Source organism: Vanacampus margaritifer, chromosome 2, assembly GCF_051991255.1.
Source record: "Vanacampus margaritifer isolate UIUO_Vmar chromosome 2, RoL_Vmar_1.0, whole genome shotgun sequence".
Classification (NCBI taxonomy): domain Eukaryota; kingdom Metazoa; phylum Chordata; class Actinopteri; order Syngnathiformes; family Syngnathidae; genus Vanacampus; species Vanacampus margaritifer.
The window spans coordinates 8,833,312-8,851,992 of record NC_135433.1 but is presented as its reverse complement, the minus strand read 5'-3'; the positions used below and the strand labels follow the sequence as shown (position 1 = coordinate 8,851,992).

Sequence of the window (18,681 nt, the reverse complement as noted above, 5' to 3'; positions counted from 1 at the left end):
GGGGAATTTGAAACAGTCCAGAGAATTTTATGTACACCATATTTGAACGATGGATGGGAACCTTTTGTGGGACCAAATTAATGTTTTTATTTTATATACAAAATATGCGTACTTCCGGTTCGATTCTAGCTAATAACTGGAGACTTAAACCGTGATGAGCATCTGGCGGATCGCACATCTGGACTATGGAATTAAACTCACGTTTTATTGTACTAGCCACTTGTAAAAAGAGTTTGAACCTCATGACATTACCATTATCGTTGTTTATTATTGTTGTTGTCATGTGTTTGGAAACACTGTGGTACTTTGACTTACGAGCAGTGCCAGCCAAAGGTTTTTTTTGGTTCCTAAGTAGAACATGGTTTGACTTTCCTGTCCAACTATACGGATTTTTCTTTAGGCCACTAAAATTCCGATAATGGTTCATCGGCTGATTCATTTTATAAAAATATATGATTCATAAAGTAACTTATTTTTTGGTCCCTTAGCAATAGCAATAGCTTTTTACAAATATTAAAGCATGTTTCTGCTCCAAACCCATTAATGTATGCTGATTAAATAGAATGTAAAGAATTAAACAATTTGTGCATCATGATGAATTCATCGCAACTCCTGGCGTCCACGACCTGGCCACCGGGGGCAGTATAATCCAGTTGTGAAGACCTAAACAAAGAAGACTTTCGTAACTACTATAAGCAACACAGTAAGCTGCAATAATGTCAGTAGTTTTTCGAGAGGATAAGAAAAATATGTAAGTTTGTGTTCATTTATATGTTGCTTAAAGCATAGGTCTCAAACTCCAGTCCTCGAGGGTCACAGTCCTGCATCTTTTTGAGGGTTACCTCCTCCAACACACCTGATTCTAAGGATCCGCTCATCAGCAAGCTCTGCAGAAACCTGATAACGATCCGGATCGTCTATCTCTAGGAACCGAGTTTGAGACCAATGGCTTAAAGGGTCACAACTATTGATGCTATTTGTGAGCCTGCCTATAGCGTTTTGCATTGTATGTTAGCACGCAGCTAAGTGGATGGCAACGTTGTGCGATTGTTTTCAACACACAGGGTGTATTTTTCTATTCTATTTCTATAGTTTGACAGTAAACCTCAACTCAGCGTGGCAATAAACAAGATGAAACACAAAAAGTCACACGATTGCACCTTGCGTGTGTGTTGTTGTTTTTTGAACAGGAGAAGAAACTGTTGAGTTGTCTCACCTGCCATCAAAGAGAGGATTTGATTCAAAGTAACCATGGCAACATTGAAAAGCTTGTGATTCAAGGGCAAATCGTAGCAAAGGGAATTGTTCACAAGATCACACTAGGAAGTTTATACTTGTTTTTTTTAATGGACAAAGAGAAACACATTGCTGTTTCTGGTGGTCTGATTTTTCATTTTGTTTTTTTGCTCTTGAGGAAGAAGTGGGTCTTGTTCCAGATTACCACTGTATTGTCTTTGAATGTGTTTATGGCAAACACTCATGTTGTATGTAGTGAGTCACCGTGTACACACGAAAATGGCAATTTGACTATTCTTATCAGAATCCGAGAATGTTTATTAACTCATTCACTGCCATTGACGGCTATAGACGTCAAAAATTCAAGTGAACAATTTCTATTAGTTAAAAAAATAATAATTTCATTTCATTTTCATGAAAACCTAGAAAAAAAGTATTGTACATTCATAACAGATATAAAAATGTGTGATAATTCGTGAGTCAACTATTGAAGTCATGCGATTAATTACGCTAAAAAAAATTAATCGTCGGACTTTTTTTTTTTTAAATTAGGGGCGTCAGGTTTTCATACTCTTGTTAACAAAAGTGAGAACAAAATGTTAAACTAATAGAAATAGGTCAAATGAATTTTTGACGTCTATAGCCGTGAATGGCAGTGAATGAGTTAGGAAAGTACTACAGCTAAAAACATTGTCGCGAATTTCATGCGAAAGAAGTGTTAATATTTAAATCTAGAAAGGATTCCACACTCAAATTCACAAGTTTATTTAGAGCATGGCTGGACTGGCTATCTGGCATACAGAGCAGATGCCCGGTGGGCAGGCCTCTTTTGCGGCAGATGCAGTGCTTTTTAACTCATTCACTGCCATTGACGGTTATCGACGTAAAAAATTCATTTGAACTATTTCTAATAGTTTAACTTTTTTTTCACTTTTGTCAACAAGAGTATGAAAACCTAGATTATTTTTTAAATTGTACATTTAGAACAGATATAAAATTAGTGATTAATCATGAGTTAATTAGTGAAGTCATGCGATTAATTACCATTAAAAATTGACGCCCCTATTTTTTAAAATAATCTTTTCTTTTCTTTTTTTAAATCGTGTCAGACGATTTAAATTTTTGATTGTATTTAACCGCATGACTTCAATAGTTAACTCATTTTATATCTCTTCTAAATGTACAGTAATATTTTTTTTCTAGGTTTTCATACACTTGTTAACAAAAGTGGGAAAAAATTAATAATAATAGTTCAAATGAATTTTTGACGTCTATAGCCGTCAATGGCACTGAATGAGTTAATTATTATTTTTACTACATTTTACCCCATGAGACTGGCCCCCAATTTAGAGGGACCAGTCCGTTAATCTATTTAGAATATACACTCTAAAAACAGTTGGGTCAAAAATGGACCGATCCACTTTATGGATCAATTTGACCCAACTTTCTGGGTTGTTTTATACAAAATGACCCAATTTTTTGACCCAAGTAAAGGATCTGACTAACATGTATGAGTTGTTTTACACTAAAAGACCAATTTGTTGACTCAAAGTTGGGTCAAATCAACCCAAGTAGAGGATCGGCCCATTTTTTGACCCGTAGTGGGTTATTTTTGACCCAACACTTTTTAGAGTGTAAACATCAGTGGCAGAACTACATGTTAGGCTAGAGTTGGGCCGGGCTGGCGTGCTTAAGTCAAAATGCCAGGGCCGACTTTTTTGTGCCAGTCTAGTCCTGATTCTGAGGAAACTCACACAAGCATGAGAATGGCACAGTGATTCTCAACTAGGACTGCGTTGGCTCCCTCTAGTGGTATGTTAAATAATCACTTCATTAAAAGTTGGTGTAATGTTACACTGGCTTAAAAAATCTGACCTGTTTTTTTTTAAGTACAGTTCATTTGTACTTAACTTTTAAGTACAATCATTTGCATCTAATCTTTGGGACTGCTTCTTATTTAGGTATAAACTTTTTTTTCTTTTTTTTTTTGGCTGTCATGAAAAACCAATTTGAATCAGAAAATCGTCTTTGAGTGCGTCATATCAAACTGAATTGAATCTTTTCACTTTAAAATACATTATTGAATCATCTGTTATTGTAGAGAAGCACATATAATCTATTTGAAGGAAAATCCACATTATAAACTAAATCTCCAATTTCAAACGGAACTGAATGTTTTTTCGTTTATTTCACCATTGGATAAACATGACGTCATCCAAAACGGCAGGGTTTGTTTTTTTTTAGTACAGAGACTGGCAGCAGGGGGAGGTAAAGATTGCTCGTGTATGTTGTGGATTAGTGTTTTGTGAAGACTCATATCATATTGACGCAATCGCTTCCCCTTAGAGGGATTATACCGAGTATAAAGTAATAATATCAAGTGGGCTCAAATGTAAAATACACCAAACATGATACAGTTGAAGAAGGGATGCAAGTGCAGGCATGTTTGATTATCGAGAGTGATATGGTATTTTCACAGATGGCCCTGACAGGAAATCTGATTATAGCTTCTTCTTCATCCCCCACTTTCATGATATCAGAAAAGAGGAACTGCAGTATTCTTTTGCAAGTGTAAAGTTTTTTTTTTGTTTTTTTGGGGGGTTACAAACTGCTTGACTTGGCTCACAATTCTTTTTCAATTCGTTTGGTTTCCTGAGCGGTAAGATGGCTGTTTTATTCTTACATTCGCTGTACTTGATGTCCTGCCAAAATAGCAATTACAGAATATATTCATCTATTTAATTGGGTGTGTCGTAAAATGAAATGCAGTCTCAAGAAGTAACTTGAGTAGCGATGAGAAGAAGGGACTTCAGAAGTAGAAAAGTTCAATTGAAATGAGGCCTAATGCAACCGTCTGATTTGGGCATCCTTGTCTTGAATTGATAAAGATCAATGTCAGACTTGGTAAGCTTTTGTCAGTCACAACTTGAGCTTTATTATCTTTGTAAAGGAAGAATGTTTGATAAGATAAGGCTATCCCGATCTCTCGTCTGATGTCGCAGCAACAAGAAAAAGATAGTTGAGCACGGAACAAAAACATTAGATTCATAAACGAATGATTTGAAAATACGGATCTTGAATTCATTTTGTTTAGTAAAGAGAAAAATCAGGTTTCAGTACTTTTGGTTTGTTTTCGAGTCATGTTCTGTTTACATTTGGGACATTCGGAACAACATACGAAACAAACAACAAACTTTTATCTATTTATTTATCGGAAAGTGTAACAGAAGGACATTTTGAGTTTGGCGAAATTCCGCTAATATTTATACTCAGTCAAAATACCCCACGAATAGTACACTCACAGGAATATTTCAAGCGTAACTTAAGATGTAGGTCATTTTTTTACGTCCCTTCTACTTTTTTAAAGATAATTGTTATACAAACCTACCAAATAAACCTTATATGATACATATTCATTAGTCTAATGAAGCCTGTTTATTTAGAATGCATAATCCTCAGGTTTATGTATTTAGTATTAACTCTTTGACTGCCAGACGTTTTCAGAAACGGGATGTCGCCAGTGCCAGCCGATTTAAGCATTTTGACTTATCTTTCAAGGTCCACAGAAAATTTTGTGTTTGGACTATGGAAACACACATACTACCAAATGAAAGATTGAACTCTCATCTTTCATCAGAAAAAAAAGTTTGTTTCTACCTTATTCCGTTTTTCAGTAATCAACAATAGAAAATGGTTAGTTTCAAATGCTCTGTTTTGAAACAAAAAACGGAGAAAACAAGCTTTTTGTGAAACGATGTTATTTCATGCACTCTAGTGAATTCTACACTTCTTTTTGTCCATGAATGATGCCACAAACACCTAAATAGTGCTTTACTTCTGTAATACACCACCACCAACAATGAAAAAGTGTTTTTAGATTGCAAAATATGTTTATTTCCATTCAACAGTGTAACAATTTGACAGGCACAACAATTTCGCAAACTATTTACAAATGTGTGCAACTGTGGTACTATTTACAATTATGTGGATGTTTCAAATACAGTTTTTCTTTTTGTAACACTGCCCTGCGTGCAAGGAGACGCAGCAGGATTTGCACAACAGATTCGTGTCACTGCGATTGCCCCTTTCGCGTGCAGACGTTACACTTTCTTGACGGCCTTTTTTTCCGGGGAATAGCAAGTAGCAGACTGTACCCACTCCTCCGATGAATATGCATTGGACTCGGGGTATTCTTCGTCGTCCGATTGAACGTCCGCCTGAGCGTGCTCGGTTGTGCTCCGCGTTTTCCGGTGTTAGCATCGCTAGCCGGTGAGGCTTTATGACGTGGTCATAGCCGCCGCGTCAACGCTTCCAACTTCTGCGTCAACCTCGGAGCCACCATCATCATCAACGTCGTCATCACTGTGCTCTTTAGCATTGGTCGATGAGCTGCTTGCAACCGGTCGCCATTGTTCGCTTCCTCAGCCATCTAGCTCCGCCTCACGTCTTCTACTGCCGCGTCAACGCTTCCAACCTCGGAGTATGATGGTGACTCCGAGGTCATCGTCGTCATCAATGTGTTCTTTAGCACTGGTCGATGCTTTTCGTCTTTGAAAAAAAATGCTCAAGCATGAGCTGCTTGCAACCGGTCGCCATTTTCGCTTCCCATCCCCAGCCATTGTCCCCTCTAGCTACGCCTCCCGTCTTCTACTGACGCCTACCCAATCTTGTCAAAAGAGAGTCATCGCTGCCATCTAGGGGCCAAAAACAGTCATTAGGCTAACTAGATCTGCTTGAAACTTTCACCACAACTGGCCAAGGCTTTCCTCCACCCGGTTCCCCCCCAAAAAATAAAAAAATTGGAGAACGTCTTTTAACGTCCTTGGCGGCCCTCCGTAGGTTTTTACTAAACGTCATTTAACGTTTTTGGCAGTAAAAGTATAAAAAAAAAAATTTTTTTTTGCGTTTTTGGGACATCTGCATGCAGTTTCATCCCAAAAACATAAAAATGCAAAAAATGTAGGGGGAAAAATGACATAAATGTTTTTCAGCAGTGTATTTGTCGTGCATAGGTAACCTGATTATTATGCAATTCAAACAATGTCATTTATGTATTTTAAATAAATACTCTCATTATTATTAATTTATAGTAATTATACTTTATTAATACTAAATACATAAACCTGAGGCTTATGCATTTCAAATAAATAGGCTTTGTCAGACTAATGAATATGTATTATATAAGGTTTATTTGGTAGGTTTGTGTTAAAATGTTCTAAAAAAAAAAAGTACACGGGAATGTAAAAAAATTACATAAATCATAAATTAGATTTGAAATATTTCTGTGAGTGTAAAGCGTGGAGAGTCTCTGTTGCTGAAATGCAAAACAGCTTTCACATAAAAAATGACGTGCCGGCTGCTACCAAGCCATACCAGTACAATATATACAGTACATACACTTTAAATTTGTAGAGTTGATTTTACTCTAAAAATACTTTATTTGGTCCCAGTCTAAATCGAGTACAATTGGCACTTGACATTTTCTCTGAATATTTTACTTTTTTACAACTGTAAATTTTCACTCTATTTAGACTGGGGCCAAATTTAATATTTTCAGAGTAAAATGCACCCTACAAAATTTACAATAATACTCAACTATATTTATGATTTACATACAGTATGTACCAGCGGCTGAAAAAGCCTTTGTTTTCGAAATGCACTAGTTTTTGTTATATTATTGTAATATAGGTATAGCACAAGCTTGGCAATCTTATCTCATTCACTCCCATTGACGGTTATGGACGTCAAAAATTCATTTGAACTATTTCTATTAGTTTAACATTTTTTTCCACTTTTTTTACGAAATTATGAAAAATTTTAATCGCCTACGCCCCTTATTTTTAATCATCTTTTCTTCTTTAAAAAAAAAGCATATATTTTTTTTCCTTTTAAAAAGGAAAATTAAAATTGTAATATAATCTTTTCTTGAAAAAAAAGAGATTATTATTTTTTTTTTTTAAGTAAAAAAAAAGTTTAATTTTTTTTTAAAGAAAAGATTGTTAAAAGTTAGGGGCGTCAAGCGATTAATTTTTTAAATCATAATTAATCCCATGACTTCACTAGTTAACTCACGATTAATCACAAATTTTATATCTGTTCTAAATGTACAATAAAAAAAAAATCTAGGTTTTCATACTCTTGTTAACAAAAGTGGGAAAAATGTTAAACTAATAGAAATAGTTAAAATGAATTTTTGACGTCTATAGCCGTCAATGGCAGTGAATGAGTTATTTATTTAGTTATTTTTGTTTCAATAAAATACACTATATATATATATATATATATATATATATATATATATATATATATATATATATATATATATATATATATATATATATATATACATACAAAGTACAGTAGTATAAAAGGAACCTCAAAATATATGTACAGGGTTAAGCGTCCGCATTTTTCGTCCATCTTTTAATAAACTCGCCAATGCATCTGATTATTATCATTTGGGAAATGGTTAATGGACTGACTTTAAAAATGTTGGCAAGCTGTATTTGACACCTGTGCAGTGTCTGATCAAGTGTCCATTTTTGTTTTATATTTGCAGGTCATGCAGTTCAATCACACTTGTGTCCTTGTAAATGGCACCGCATGTGCAGCCCCGAACTCTCCTGTCGGTCTCGCCGTGGGCCTGACGCTCTTCTTTCTCACGCTGGCCGCCGTCGCTGTTACGATCGCGGTCAAATTCTATAAGAACAAATGGAACCTGCCTCTATTGGGTCAAAGGAAAAGCCAAAAGAAGGACTCCGTGGTGACGACACAGTTTGACCATCAGTACGCCAGTATGGTCAGAACACAGTCAAGTGAGAATGCCCCCATCTATGAAAACTTGGCAAGGCAGAAAAGTGGTGCCGGGTCAAAGAGCAGGTGTGCCATTCTCTTCTTACACAATTATGTTGATTCAGAAATGTATGACATGTGAAAGTGAAGTATCGTCCCTAAAACCGAACAGAACGGAAAGAGATGAAGAAACTTTGCATGTGGTGTGATTTCCCCATTTGGCTTACTTCTGTTAATGAGAAAAAGCATGTGATCTTCCGAGTAGCCTTTTAGTCAAACAAAACAGCTGATGACTCACTGCTGGACTTTCAAGAACACAACTGGGTAAAGGAAATCCATTAAAGCACCGAGACTGTACTTAGGTAGTAAAAATAATTAAAAAAAAGAAGTTGAAGAACTCATTGCTCAGGGCTCAGGTAACAAGCAATCTTGGCTTACCAGTTTTCTGAAGCTGAGCTGTGATTGGCCGTTACTTGAGCCCGGTGATGTCATTTTTCAGTTGCCAGCAAGTGGCAAAATGGCCGCCCTCGGTGAAAACGCATTATTAACTCATTCACTGCCATTGACGGCTATAAACGTCAAAAAATCATTTGAACTATTTCTATTAGTTTAAAAAAAATTCCACTTTTGTTAACAATTGTAACCTAGAATTTTTTTATTGCATATTTAGAACAGATATGAAATTTGTGCTCAATCGCGAGTTAACTAGTGAAGTCATGCGATTAATTACGATTAAAAACTTTAATTGCCTGACGCCCTTAATTTTTAATAATCTTTTCTTCTGTTTTTTTTTTTTTTATTCATTCACTGCCATTGACGGCTATAAACATCAAAAATTCATTTAAACTATTTCTATTAATTAACATTTGTTTCCACTTTTGTTAACAGGAGTATGAAAACCTAGATTTTTTTTGTACATTTAGAACAGATATAAATTATCTCATTAATCGTGAGTTAACTAGTAAAGTCATGCGATTAATTACGATTAAAAACTTTAATCGCCTGACGCCCTTAATTTTTAATAATCTTTTCTTCATTCACTGCCATTGACGGTTATAAACGTCAAAAATTCATTTGAACTATTTCTATTAGTTTAATTTTTTTCCCCACTTTTGTTAACAAGAGTATGAAAACCTAGATTTTTTTATTGTACATTTAGAACAGATAGTAAAATTTGTTATTGATCGTGAGTTAACTAGTGAAGTCATGCCATTAATTAAAATTAAAAAAAATAATCGCCTCTTGCCTTTAATTTTTAATAATCTTTTTTTTTAATGAATTTATTGCAGTTAATGAGTTAATCACAATGGGACAACTATGTGAGACCAGTGGGGACACACATAACATTATTTGGCTTCTCCTTTAAAGTCCTGGTAAAGTGGAAAAAAATACATCTTCTGAATTTGACACATCACAGTGTTGCTAACAACCCTGCGAATTATGAATGATTTAAAAGTATATAAAGTGAGGTTTCAAAATCATAAAAAGAAAGAAAGAAAGAAACCGCTGTGGCTGTTTACGCAGAATGTGTGAAGTCACATCCTGTTGACCATTTCAGGTTAGCTCCGCGGTGTGGAAAACCTTTGCAAGGAGAGGCCCTAGCCACAAGCTAGCTCGTGAGCTAACAGGCTTCCGGTGGCGTTGGGCTTGTCCTCAGCATCACCAAGCAGTGTTGCCAATTTCCCAGTAAATTAGCTATTGGCTGTCCTAAAAGTCACTAGAAGTCGCTAAATGATGTCATTGCCTAATTTGCATAATTGGCCATTTGCATGAAATAAAACACCCTAAATGAGACCAGAAAAAAGTCACAAGATCGGTCGCGACTCGCTAGTCGCCTTTGACACACACACAAAAAAAGTTACCAGATATAGTGAGAAAGTCGCCATTTTGGCAACACTAAAACCAAGCTTGTTTGGAAAATCAATAATTAAAAAAAGTTACAAATAAAAAAAAATTAGCATTGAGTGAGCTAACTAGCTAGCGAGCTACCTAGATAACCACCTGCTATAATGGTAGAAATGGGCCTGAAAGTATGCAATAAAGTTCTTGAGAAACAAAGAAAAGACTGAGATCAAAAAAGTGTTGATATTTGAAAAATCTATTCATGTAGTAAAGTGAAAAAGTATTTGTACCCCCAACCACTGCAAGTGACCTAATATTTGTACACTAATGGGTTTGTTGGTGCTTTTTGCATTTACATTTCTGGTTATTGTTTCTCCACAGGCCGTCTTGTGCACCCACAGAGGATTTGTACTTGCAGTGTGACTCACCCGATGATGCAATCTACAGTAATGATCCTGCGTGTAACCTCGCCATTCTCCCGGAATCCCGAGATGATGATGTTTATATTGTCCCAGATTCATAGGATAAGACTTCACTACCCCCCCCCCCCCCTTTTTTTTAAGTAATCTTTCTTTCTGTGTACCATATAGCTTGCTTAACAAACCACACGCAGTTGCTGCTGGTGCAGCTACGTTCGCTTCAATAGCATCAATTAATGCAGATGGAATTAAGTAGTACAGAATATGGTGATTATATTATTTTTGTGAGACACTTTCACATTAAGATACACAACTTAGAAATGACGACGCTGTATTAGGGCCACGTTTAAATCTATATTTTTTAGAGGGCGGGGGCAATATTCAGAGAAAAAAAACTACTGGAGATAGTTATTGCTTTAACATAGATTAGCATTCGCTCTTGTTTGCGAAGGTCCACGCCCGGACGATCAATCATTTAAGTTAATTTGTTAGAATGTATATTTACTTGTACATTTATGTTTCCAAAATTATTATTTACACGTTCATACATTTTGGTATTTTTTTTTTGTACAAGTATCTAAATTGATGTGTCGAATCTGCCGCTCAACGTCATTCACTAGCATTTACCTAAATATACTAGCATCTGATTGGATAGCGTTAGTCAGCTGATAGGGGATCAGGAAGTGTTGTCACTCTGGCTGCGGTGCATGACGAGTAAAGTTTAAATTTAATAATGAATCCGTCTCCATCCTGCCTTTTCATTTTTGTAAACAGTGTCCCATTAACCACCAACGATTAGACTATAGTTACGATACGTGTATTTCTCGTAAGTTTCTGAGTTTCTTTCTCGCATATCTGCCACTTTATAAAGTCGCAACTTTGCCACTTTAATTTACGAGTTTTTTTTCTCGTAATATTGCACCCGCCCTCTAAAAAAAAAAAAAATTATACATGGCCCTAATACGCCGTCGTAGGAAATTGTTTTTTGTTTCTGTTCATTTTTTTGGATGACTCACTCACTCTATGACCACTGTGACAACGAGCACGGCCCGGGCATTATCGTCACACTTCACACAAAGCTATTAAACATTACTTTGAAAGATATGTTATTTAATTAATTCAAGTCATATTTAATTAAGCAGTTTGGGAAACAAGAAAGTGTGCAGTTGCATCGGTTCAACCTTTACAGATTACAGTGACCTGGATGACAGAATCTACACAGACATCATGAAAAACATTTTTTTTTCCCCCATTCATATTGTGACAGTAAATTAAAAATGATTTCGATAATTTTGCAATTAGGTTAATAGCTTGCTCACTTATTACTTGACAAATATTTCAACACAATCCAGGTTTGTAACTGCCAAATGTGTATAGTATCATTCTCGAGCGAATACTATTTTGCAAAAAAAAAAAACTACTTACAGTACCTACAGCAGCGGTGGGCAAAGTACGGCCCGGTAATTAAATGACATAGTTGTCCTTTAATACAGCCCGCTGAGTCCTTTTCCAATTTTTTGTTGCATTAATGTAACCATTTATCTTAAAATGGATTCATTAAAATGTTATGCTGTATATTTTATTTGTCTAATTTTCTTTCCAAAATGTATTTTTTTTAAAAATTCATTTATCTCATAAAATGAATGAATGAAAATTGAATTATTGTAAATAATACAATTTAAACCAGTTTTATTTCGTGCAAAAATAATTGTATAATTAATTCAAATTTAATTGTGAATATAATAAAATGGCATCCATTCTTTTTAGGGATGGTCGACTCTATACCACTTTTTTTCAGACCGATACCAGTATCAATACTCTAGTGTAATCACCGATACCAAGTACAGATACCACTAGTACTTTTGATATGTAAAATTTCCTCCCTAAAAAAAATTTACTGAAAGAAAGACAGATTTCCCAATATAGCATTTTCCTTTAAAATTGCTTGAAATGAATGGCCATTTTCTATTCTATTTCATAATCGGCGTACCGATACCTTAAATTAGTCCTCACAGATTGCAAGGATTATATGCAGTCCCTTCAAATACGATACTACATACTACATAGGTCAAGGCTGCAGTCAAAGCAGTGTCAGGGCCACTACACTAAAAGGAGATACTGTAAAAATGATCAATAAGCAGACACACCCTGACCTTCATAAACTACTGATGCAATTTGATGACATAATAGCCGATGCTAACTTTGTATTTACCAACGTTTATTATGAAATGTCTTTGATGATCATGTCAATTCAAGTGCAACAGGTCAGAACAAAACATTTGTCCTATTACAGTACCTTCAACATTAATGACAAATAAAAAATTGTTTCTAGCAGTGATACAATGTTTTTCTTAAATACAAATAATTTATTTAACAATAATTCATCTATCTATGCTTAAATGCTGCTCGACTAGATGGTAGAAGGTACAATTAACCTGAGAATGCCGTATATTCTAACCACATTTATTTTGCCTTAAAGTCAGCTAGCTTAATGCTAACACGTAATGGGAAACACCATAGATGGGTTTACCAGATAGCATCAGTGTCGCAATATTAAGCAACAAATATTCAAACACAAATGGTGGAGCACTATAATACTAATACAAAAATACTCACAGGCATATTTTCTTTATCCTCTGCGAAGAATGGATATTTCTGCATCACTGAGGAGCTAAAACATCCATCCATCCATCCATCCATTTTCTTTACCGCTTGTCCTCACAAGGGTCGCGGGGGTTGCTGGAGCCTATCCCAGCTGGCTTCGGGCAGTAGGCGGGGTACACCCTGAACTGGTTGCCAGTCAATTGCAGGGCACACAGAGACGAATGTGTCCATTTATATCTTTATATTTGTATCATACCGCCCCCGGGTGGCAAAGGCACACACATTTACAATTATTTATGAAGTACAATATAATAGACTGCTATTTTCCTTATTGAAAAAGATTTGTTGTTGTTTTTGTTGGAGGCTGTAACGGATTATTGGCATTTCTATTCATTTCAATTGGAGAAGATGATTTTAAGTAAAACTGCTTCGTGACGAACGTGGTCACGGAACGGATTAAAAACGGATCTTAAGGAAACTATGTGTATTATACTAAGTGAATATTAATCCTCTTTTAGAATTGCAACATGATGACACTGTATTATTATTTTTTTTTACCGGAAAAAATGCCAGGTTGCTTTCTTTATTGCTGGGGTAGATATTTCACCAAGTTTTGGTTACTTTTGCCCCAGTAGTTTTAATAATGTCATGTAAAGAAAGGTTAAGAAATACTGCCTTATAAAAGCAACTGCAATAGCACACTTGATACATTAATATAGTTTAGGACAATAAATACAAATTTCAATAAATAAAACATTCAAATGAAAGTCCAACCAGAAAACAAAACTGTACAGTATTAACTTGAGCTTCCTTAGGCACAATGACATTTCGTGACTATCAGATCACTAAAAGGCGTCAGTTTCAACTTGCCCCGCCCATCCTGGTACATGAGCACCATGGGCTCGTAAGAGGCCGGCACGCAGCAAGGCCGAGGCGAGCCGCCTTTCATGATCTGGTGCAGGCGAGACTTCACCTGCGTGTGCATGCTGGCCGGCTTGTAGTTGTGCGGGCAGGTGCCGTCGCACAGGTGCATGGTGTACTCCGCCGGGGCCACGATCCAATCGGCCCAGCCGATGTCTTTGAATGACACGTTGAGCGATTTGCGGCAGCACCATCCTTGTTCGTCGCACTCGTCCTCCCTGGTGGAGCGAGGGAGCCTTTTTTTAAGCGCCGCCGCTTCGGGTGCAATGAAGTCTAAATTCAGAGAGACGCTCGGGTCGCCTTCACCTACAGCCATCCTTACGTCCACAACCAATGACGTCTCATCATCATCTGTTCTTATCCACTTTGTCGCCTTCGTCCTGATGTCCATCGTCACGTTTTGCATGTTTGAGACATCAACACTAGGGGGCGTTTGTGTCCATCCGGTGGCGTTTAGCATCTTCATGCGCTTGGCTTTAATCTCCCACCTTAGGTCAGACTGCGCTTGTGTTGGTGGTATTGGAGTCTGCCTGGAAACCGTCAGCTCGGCTCGGGTTAGAAAGGCCTCCCTGTGGATGTTTGGGTTCTTATGGAAAACAGCTCTGTACCACTTCATGTGTTGACCAGGCAGCAACGGCGGCGGGTCTTTCCCCTGAGGTGCTTTTATTGGCCCCACATTAGAAAGAAAGAGCAGAAGAAAGTGTAAAAACAACTTATAGGAAGAAAAATCAAACATGCTCTCATTATGAGATTACAACATTATGGTCATTTTAACAGGGGTGTGTAGACTTTTTTTTTTACTCATTCACTGCCGTTGACGGCTATAAACGTCAAAAATTCATTTGAACTATTTCTATTAGTTTAACATTTTTTCCCCACTTTTGTTAACAAGAGCATGAAAACCTAGATTTTTTTTTATTGTACATTTAGAACAGATATAACATTTGTGATTAATCGTGAGTTAGCTATTGAAGTCAAGCGATTAAAACTCATTCACTGCCATTGGCGGCTATAGATGTCAAAAATTAATTTAAACTATTTCTATTCATTTAACTTTTTTTTCACTTTTATTAACAAGAGTATGAAAACGTAGAAGAAAATTATTGATGCCCCTAATTTTTAATAATCTTTTCTTAAAAAAAAAAAATATATATATATATATATATATATATATATATATATATATAAAAGATTTTTTTTTTTTAAGTCTAGGTTTTCATACTCTTGTTGACAAAAGTGTGTGTGTGTGTGTGTGGGGGGGGGGTGGGGGGGGGGGGGGGGGGGGGGGGGGGGGGGGGGGGGGGGGGGGGGGGGGGGAGTTTGTACATCTGTTCTAAATGTACAATAAAAAAATCTAGGTTTTCATACTCTTAACAAAAGTGGGAAAAAAATTAAACTAATAGAAATAGTTCAAATTAATTTTTGACGTTTATAGCCGTCAATGGCAGTGAATGAGTTAATATTAAAAAATGTAATCGCCTGACGCGATTTAAAAAAAACAAAAGAAAAAAATATAAAAAATTAGAGGCATCAGGCGATTAAAATTTGTAATCGTAATTAAACACATGACTTCAGTAGTTAACTCACGATTAATCACAAATGTTAAATCTGTTCTAAATGTACAATAAAAAATTCTAGGTTTTCATACACTTGTTAACAAAAGTGGGGAAAATGTTAAACTAATAGAAATAGTTAAAGTGAATTTTTGACGTCTATAGCCGTCATTGGCAGTGAATGAGTTAAAAGGGGAAGTCAACTTCCCCAAAAATTTCTTGACAATAATATGTTCAATGCAGCCCCTCTGGTATAAATACGGTATTCTGGTACTGCGTTAGTGGAATGTGTGTTAAGCAGTAAAATCCAGCAGTTTTTATCCATCTCAGGGGGCGGCCATTTTGCCACTTGCTGTCAAGTGAAAATGACATCACAGTTTCTCAGGACTTACGTAACAACCAATCACAGCTCAGCTTCGAAAAACAGCTGCGCTGTGATTGGTCGTGGCCTGAGCACTGATCAACTGTGATGTCATCTTCAGTCGACAGCAAGTGGCAAAATGGCCGCCTCCTGAGATGGATAAAAACAGCTGGATTTTGCTTCATAACTCACGTTCCACAAATGTAATATTCATCAGAATGTCATGTTTAGATTGGTAAGGTCACATGTTTAAGGTTGACTTCCCCCTTAATAATATCCTCTGCATTTCCAAAGCACAAGTACGCAACGTTGAACTTATCCAGTACAAATGTGCCAAAAAGCCTTTATTCGAATTATTTGGTGTATATAGAGAACAAAATGAGTGTAAAAAAAATCCCTACACTAAAGCAAAGTGAAACATGTCCTTTCACGCACACACATGTGGTGACAATAAAAATAACAGTTAGGGACAGTGGAACGGCGTTAGAAGTAAAACAAACGGATATGTTAAAAAAAAAAACAACAGAGAGTAGGACATTGCACAGCCGCGCTGTTGAGTTTGCTTAGTAAAGCTTTTCACGGGTAAACTCACATGAGAAGATTTCATGAATGAACTTCAAAATCAAACATTCCTTTCTACTCCCACTCACACCTTCCTTTCACCCAGGTGTGTTCAGCCCTCATGTCCCTACACGGCGCTCACCTGTAGCAGGGAAAAGCACCGTCGACACGCTCGCTCCAGTCGCCCGGCTGCCATTTCCTCTCATCTCCTCCAGTTTTTGCCAGTATCGCCGATACATCCTCATCAGCTCGTACTCGGACGGCTTTTTGGTGATCTCGGGTTCCTTGTCCATACCCAGTGAGTTTAGGATTCCCATCTTGACCGCCTCCACGAGTTGAACCCTCTGACTGGCCTCATCGAGCGTTCGCTGTTGAGGCCGACACTCCCCTGAGATGGAGACAGAGAGCAGGAGTAGCAAAGAGGAGAGGGGTGCGCATGGTCCGAGCATGGCGGGTTTGGTCTGCTCTGTCTGTGTTGATAATGATATTCTTGGCATGCTTTCATTTATAGAGCTTGAGTGTTGCCACGCCCCTTGCTCAGTCAGGTGAGCTTCCGTGGGCTTAGTCAGTGTTACTTGGCATTTTCCGGAATAGTAATGACCTCCTGTAAAGTTTTTTTTTCCAACACACTTGTGGTGAATCATTTTTAAACTATTTTAGGCCAGTTAACAAACTAGGGGGGAATTGCATCGATTTTTTTTTTTTTAAGATCAAATTTGGATAGTTCACAAGTACATTATTGTGCTCATTTCCGCACTGTATTTTAAGTAGAAGTACAGATGCTTGTGTAAAAAAAAAAAAAAGACTGGTAAAAGTAAAAGTACTTATTTAACTCTTTTACTCAAGTAAAAGTGAGAAAAGTACACATTTTGAAATCAAGTGAAGTCAGGTAGACAGGATTTTGTTGTTTACACACAGTACACCTTTTGATAACTTACATTACAACTTACGAGTACCCCTATCCAGCTTGTTTTCCATGTCTCCCTCAGCCAACACAGCTGAGGATCGTTGGGAATCTTTGAATGTCTCGCGATTCAATTTGATTCCGATTTTTGGGTCTGTGATTCGGTTAGGAACGATTTTTGATTCAAAATGATTTTTGCTTCAATTTTTGGATGTGCAAAGAATCATAATGATCTACTCCAGTCTGACTCGCTAATGCTAATTAGCGCGTTACTCGCGGCACTTTTATCGCTCAAAAGAACGGCTCCACGCTGCAAAAAAAAAACAACTTTTATTGGAATGACTTGATCGTGACCTTTTCCTTCTACTCTCTAATGTGGCTACAACTTAACAGTGTATCAGACCGCGTGGAACCACACTGCCCCCAGCTGACCAAATTGAGTACAACATGAACAGCACTCCAAATAAAGGCACGCACAGACAAAGACAAGACAGTATAAAATAATTTAAATAAAATCGATTTTTGGGGACATTTAAAATCGATTCTGAATCGTACTAAATGAGAATCGCGATTCTTATGAGAATCGATTTTTGGACACACCCCTAGTTATCAGGCTTTATGCAGAGCCTGCTGATTAGCTGGTCGTTCGAAACACCTGTGTTGTCTGAAGGAGACATGTAAAACAGGCTAGATAGGGGCCACTCGAGGACCGGGGTTGAGAACCACTGACTTACATGATAAACACAACAACAACAACAACAACAACAAATCTCTGCACACTAAATAGTTCCACTCTTTTATTGACTTTCACATGAAAAGAAAAAATAATCACTGGACACGCTATCAAACAATGTGTTCCTATAGTTTTGCTAACATTGTGAACTGACTCAAAAAAATGCTAAACTAGACAATTATAACATAACCTTTCCTTACCTGTACTTTATGTGATCTTTTCAGGTTGTACCGGAAGCTGTTGGCTTTTATGCAAGACACAACACATTCCCCATCAATCATTCGTGCGGCACACAACATCAAACGATTTTCAATTTTCAAGACATTGTAAAGAGAAAATACATGTCTTGTAATCTTCACACACCACAGAGAGGAATGTTGTAACAACCCTGGCAAATTGGGGTGATTACAAAATAGAGAAAAATCAAGCCATAGACTCTGCTCTTAAACACTGTGAGGACATCTGCTGAATTCAGGAAATTCACGACCACTGAAAAATGGCTGTTACTTCATCTAGCAAAAGCTGAGAAAATGTTTCATCTAAAAAAAGGTGGCTGCAATATATCTCACGTCAAAGGACTTTCTACAGTGTGCCAAGAGGCGCTACGCTAACCACCAACTAGCTAGCAAGCTAACAGGTTAGCTTCACCTCCTCGTTAGCATTGCGAAATTTATGCCGTAGCAATAAAAATGGTTGTAGTAAAAGTAACTCGCAAATGTGGCGCTAAAGGTCTTAGCCTTCAGTGTATTTTGGCA

At 36.9% G+C, this 18,681-nt stretch overlaps 2 protein-coding genes across 7 annotated transcripts in view; one reads left to right on the top strand and one right to left on the bottom strand.

Annotated features, from left to right (window-relative positions):
• Positions 1–695: 695 nt before the first annotated feature.
• On the top strand, positions 696–12,623 carry LOC144044851 (uncharacterized). Of its 2 annotated transcripts, none has more exons than XM_077559519.1 (3): positions 696–751; positions 7,796–8,115; positions 10,252–12,623. In XM_077559519.1, exons 2-3 carry the CDS (start codon positions 7,799–7,801, stop codon positions 10,391–10,393), a joined length of 459 nt encoding a protein of 152 aa, XP_077415645.1. In that variant the 5' UTR covers positions 696–751; positions 7,796–7,798; the 3' UTR covers positions 10,394–12,623. The 2 variants fall into 2 exon arrangements, with proteins under 2 accessions (XP_077415645.1, XP_077415644.1); XM_077559518.1 differs by lacking the exon at positions 696–751 and adding an exon at positions 3,797–3,895.
• Positions 12,491–18,681, bottom strand: part of gdf15 (Growth differentiation factor-15) — a 19,848-nt gene continuing 13,657 nt past the window's right edge. For 3 of the 5 annotated variants that reach the window (XM_077559514.1, XM_077559513.1, XM_077559516.1), the window contains 2 exons: positions 16,432–16,677; positions 12,491–14,474 (listed from right to left, as the gene is read on the bottom strand). In XM_077559514.1, the coding sequence (XP_077415640.1) occupies positions 13,705–14,474; positions 16,432–16,677 (1,016 nt within the window). In that variant the 3' untranslated portion in view covers positions 12,491–13,704. Of the gene's footprint in view, positions 14,475–16,431; positions 16,873–18,126; positions 18,171–18,681 lie in introns of those variants that run through there. The other 2 variants (XM_077559515.1, XM_077559512.1) reach the window with 2 other exon arrangements.